Source organism: Numida meleagris, unplaced genomic scaffold, assembly GCF_002078875.1.
Source record: "Numida meleagris isolate 19003 breed g44 Domestic line unplaced genomic scaffold, NumMel1.0 unplaced_Scaffold1293, whole genome shotgun sequence".
Taxonomy (NCBI): domain Eukaryota; kingdom Metazoa; phylum Chordata; class Aves; order Galliformes; family Numididae; genus Numida; species Numida meleagris.
This window is the reverse complement of record NW_018363081.1, coordinates 1-4,046: the sequence shown is the minus strand read 5'-3', so window position 1 is coordinate 4,046 and position 4,046 is coordinate 1. Positions and strand designations below refer to the sequence as shown.

The 4,046-nt window shown below is 52.6% G+C and overlaps 1 protein-coding gene across 1 annotated transcript; it reads left to right on the top strand.

The window, feature by feature from the left end:
* Positions 1–8: 8 nt before the first annotated feature.
* LOC110390547 (rho GTPase-activating protein 32-like) lies at positions 9–3,813 on the top strand. The gene is made up of 7 exons (XM_021381933.1): positions 9–122; positions 364–499; positions 1,188–1,270; positions 1,491–1,598; positions 1,866–2,011; positions 2,503–2,704; positions 3,430–3,813. The coding sequence occupies exons 2-7, from the start codon at positions 440–442 to the stop codon at positions 3,689–3,691; spliced, it is 861 nt and encodes a 286-aa protein (XP_021237608.1). The 5' UTR covers positions 9–122; positions 364–439; the 3' UTR covers positions 3,692–3,813.
* Positions 3,814–4,046: the final 233 nt, after the last annotated feature.

The window sequence follows — 4,046 nt, the reverse complement described above, 5'->3', positions numbered from 1 at the left end:
GCTGGCACTTGTTCTGTAGTCCCCCAGGTCCTCAGGAGCTGCGCGGAATTCATTGAGCAGCACGGCGTGGTGCGGGGGATATACCGCCTGTCCGGCGTCGCCTCCAAGATCCAGAAGCTGCGGTAAGAGTGCTGCGACTGGCAGTCAGTTGTCAGCCTAAGTGAGAAGGCCTGAGCAAAAGGAAAAGGAAAGGTCTCCTTTTGGAAACATCTCATCTGGCGCGGCTCCTGTGGTGTTGCTGACTGTTTCTGTTCTCCTGTCCATCAGGAACCCCTTTGTTTTCTTGACTGTCTTTTGTCTTGCTTTTTCCTTGGTCTCCTCTTTCTCAAACGCCTCTGCCCGTTGTTGTGTCCTTCTCTGCAGCCAGGAATTTGAGTCTGAGCAGGTTCCGGAGCTAACGGACGTCCGTGACATTCACAGTGTGAGCTCCCTCTGCAAAATGTACTTCAGGGAGCTCCCGAGCCCTCTGCTGTGCGACCATCTGTATGAGAAGTTCTCGGTAAGCACAAGGCAGTGTCTTTCATTTCCCTCTTCCCTGGGTTTCCTGGCATGGCCTGTCACGTACGCATAGATCTGCGCAGCTTTTTTGGTCTTGTTTCTGTTTCAGCTGGGGTTTTTCTAGGGATCCAAAGGGTGTGTCTGTAAAAGCAGCAGCTTCCTGCCCAGCAGATGCCCAGCTGGTGTTAGCGTGCTGCCATTGGGATGGATGGGTGGGAGACGGGTGCAGCAGCGCCCTAGGCCCGAGGTCCTTTTTCTGTTGCCCCCTGAGGTTTACTGGCGTGTCTTTGCCACATCCTGCGTCCTGCTGATGCCACTTTTGGTGGTCCCCGTAGGCGGTTATTTCCGTATGAACAATGCTTGCAAGAATTTGCGTTGTTTTGCTGTTGCCCAACTATTGATAGAAGAGGAATGGGGTGTAAAGCAAATGGTACTTGGAGATGAATGCCCACTGCAAGGAGCTGAGCTGCACAGCCAGGCCGTAAACCGGCCCGGCGCTTGGATTCCTTGGCCTTGATGGCATCAGCTGCATGCCAGTCTGTTGCCAAGAGGCCTCTTGGAAGGCAGAGAGGCTCGGCTCACAAAATGCGGCTCAGTGCTGAGCAACAGTGCATTGTCCCCATAGTTCCGGACCCTGCGGCAGGTATGTAGCCTGAGCTGTGTCTGAATCCCTTTCTGCATTATTCCAGGAGGCTGTTTCTGCCGCTACGGATGAGGAGCGGCTGGTGAGAATGCAGGACGTCCTCCAGCAGCTGCCCCCGCCTCATTACAGGTCAGTGCTGCCCGCAGTCTGTTGAGCGCAGGCCTGCTGCGTTTCAGAGGGAAACGATGCGATTCCAGGTTTTGTCTTGTGCTAGCCACATGATGCCTGTGTTCAACTTTTCTTTTGATTGCTCGCAGAAAAACAAGGAGAGAATGAATGGAGGTTTGTTTTGTGAGTTGCAGCGTGGCGTGCTTGTTGGTGCTGAACGTTTGCCTCTCTTGTTTTCCAGGACCCTGGAGTACCTGATGAGACACTTGGCTTGTCTGGTTGGGAGCTGCTCCATCACAAATATGCACGCTAAGAACTTAGCGATTGTGTGGGCTCCCAACCTCTTAAGGTAAACTTTTTCTTCCATTTCAACACAACGCCTAGTTCCGTTCTCCAGAAAGTAACCATCTCACCTTTTACTCCTTCCAATGTGCTCTTCTCTTGTGTGACTGTGTGGTCCCTTGCGTCATGCTTTGCTGGGATGTCATCTCTTAAGTCTTGTGTGCCCGCGCAGTGAGGCACAATAGCTGACACGTGCCTTAGCCTTAGCCAAGGGGCATGCACCTTGCCAGCCTTCTGCCTGATGGCACTTTGACTTCACCTGCCGTTTCTTCAGATCACCGCAGAGCCAGTCTGCCTGCGTCAGCGGAGGAGCTGCCTTCATGGAAGTGCAGATGCAGTCGGCCGTGGTGGAGTTCATCCTGAACCACACGGACGTTCTCTTCAGCTCCAAATCCACGTCAGACGTCGGAGATGGAGCAGGTGAGTGTCTTCCTCCGTTAGCTTTCTCTTGATCGGACACCCTGATCAAATGCAGACCTTCTCCGAGATCTCCGTCATGTGCTTGTACTGTTGAGGAGACAGCAGCCTTCTGGGCTTAGCTGAGAATATGGCATCCTGTTGCTGGATCCTGAGAAGGTCCAAACCCAGACTTGACAAGAAGAAAACCGCCACTGTCATGATGACGTTTTGCATGCAGAGGAAGGTTGATTGAAGTGTGGCAGTGAAGCTTTCTGACTGATCTGCCCCCATTTGGTAGGGTTTTTGTTGGCCTGCTTAGATGCAGTAAGCCGCTCTTAATTTTGAGGATGCCCTTTGCCATCAACATCCCTCTGACAAAAGGGTTCTTTGGAGCTCATCTTCCAGTGGCTAGGGTAACCAAGTCTTAGCAAAGTGCAGGACGTCCCCAGGAGCTGCGAAGGCTGTGCTGCTGCTTTCTGATCCTCTGTCTTCTCTGTGGTTTTCCCTTCCAGGGCACGGTTCTTCATCGGGGCCCAAGTCTCCGGGGGTGTCTTCTCCCTCCACAAAGCTGCTCACACTGGAGGAGGCACAGGCACGGGCACGAGGCCACAGCGGCTCTCCCGTCATGGCGGAGAGCAGGGACATTGAAGTGGAAGAAGGCCCCGCAGCTTTACAGGGGCAATTCCACACAGTCATTGACTTTCCATCTGAAAGGTACAGAGGGCTTTCTTTTCCAGCACCTAGCGTAACTGTTTGGGTGGGTGGTTTTTGTCCATTTTTTCTCCTGCAGAACCTTGCTGAAACTGAGTTACGCTAATCGTGCATGCAGCGTCGCAGCCAATTTCCACTCACTTAGGGCTCTGAGGATTCAAGTAACATCCCATTGCGCGATGGGCTTAGTTGAGCCACACAACGGTGCCGTTCCTTCCTTGTTGAGCAGGCAGACAGGAGATGTATAAAGGCACGCTGATGTCTATCGTTGCCTGTGCTAGCTGTTCCGGTTCTCCTGTGAGCAGAGCTGTTGGTCAGACTTGCTGGCACTAGAAATTAAGCATGGCAGAGAGATGAGGGCGATGGGGTGCTACTGTAAGAGTCAGAGATGCTTTTGAGTGTCCTCTATGGCTGCCCGGTTCCTCAGAAAGCAGTTCCGCCTGCCAGCTAAATCAAAGCCATCCCTTAGATGCTGTACTGTACAGCTACGGAGCCTTTGCTCACCTGCTCTGCATCCTGCTTTACGGACGTTAGAGGAATTTGGACCGCAGGAGTTCAGGGCTGCGCTCTATGAATGGAAACATCCTCAACTGTTGGAAACAGACCGAGTCCCTAAGTTCTGTTTCAGCAGAAAGCAGGCAGTGCTGGCAACAAGCAACTGCTGGCAAGAGCTGAATGCAGCTCTTCCGTCACCACGACTCACACCATTCCCTATTTTCTCACTCCAGCACATGTCCACCCAGGAAGATGGAGAACTCAGCAGCTGGCTGTTGGTGTTCGTGCTTCAGCCTGGGGAAACCATCCTCTGCGGCCAAGCGCCAACTGCGTCGCGATCGCAGGGAGCCCTCAGAAACAGGAGTCCCAGTCCTGGCAGGTAAGGGCGCAAATCCAGCTTTCAAGACACTGCTTTACAGCACCATAGAATTCCTGCGTTCAGTGCGCTTGTATCCACTTCTAGCGTTCAAGCCCGGACCTAGCATCTTCCGTTAAGCCCTGTCTTTCCTAAATGAGTCTCTTGTGAACTCAGGATCTGCACCTGCCGGAGCGCACCCCTCTCATGCCTTTCCCCCAAGTAGGTTTTGACAGGCAGTGTATGGGCAGCACTACAATATGTCTCAGAACGTTTCCTTCGGACACTTCTGAGGGAAGTAAGAATCCATTTCTGGCTGCATGTTGCTTTTGTGTCAGAAGGCACGCATTGAAACTACGTCCGGGCGCTTTTCCACAAACATTCCCACAGAAAGAAGGCATCCAGCATCTTCCTGTAGCTACAGGACTTTCACTTTGCAACCCCTTCTGTACCTATTTTACTGTCTCTTTCCAAATTTAAGAACGGCAACGATGC

Excerpts from the sequence above, each read along its gene's own strand:
- LOC110390547 (XM_021381933.1), top strand. The coding sequence starts at position 440 with ATGTACTTCAGGGAGCTCCCGAGCCCTCTGCTGTGCGACCATCTGTAT. Across the intron at positions 500-1,187 it reads ATCTGTATGAGAAGTTCTCG|GAGGCTGTTTCTGCCGCTAC; the intron begins GTAAGCACAAGG and ends GCATTATTCCAG. Across the intron at positions 2,705-3,429 it reads ATTGACTTTCCATCTGAAAG|CACATGTCCACCCAGGAAGA; the intron begins GTACAGAGGGCT and ends TTCTCACTCCAG.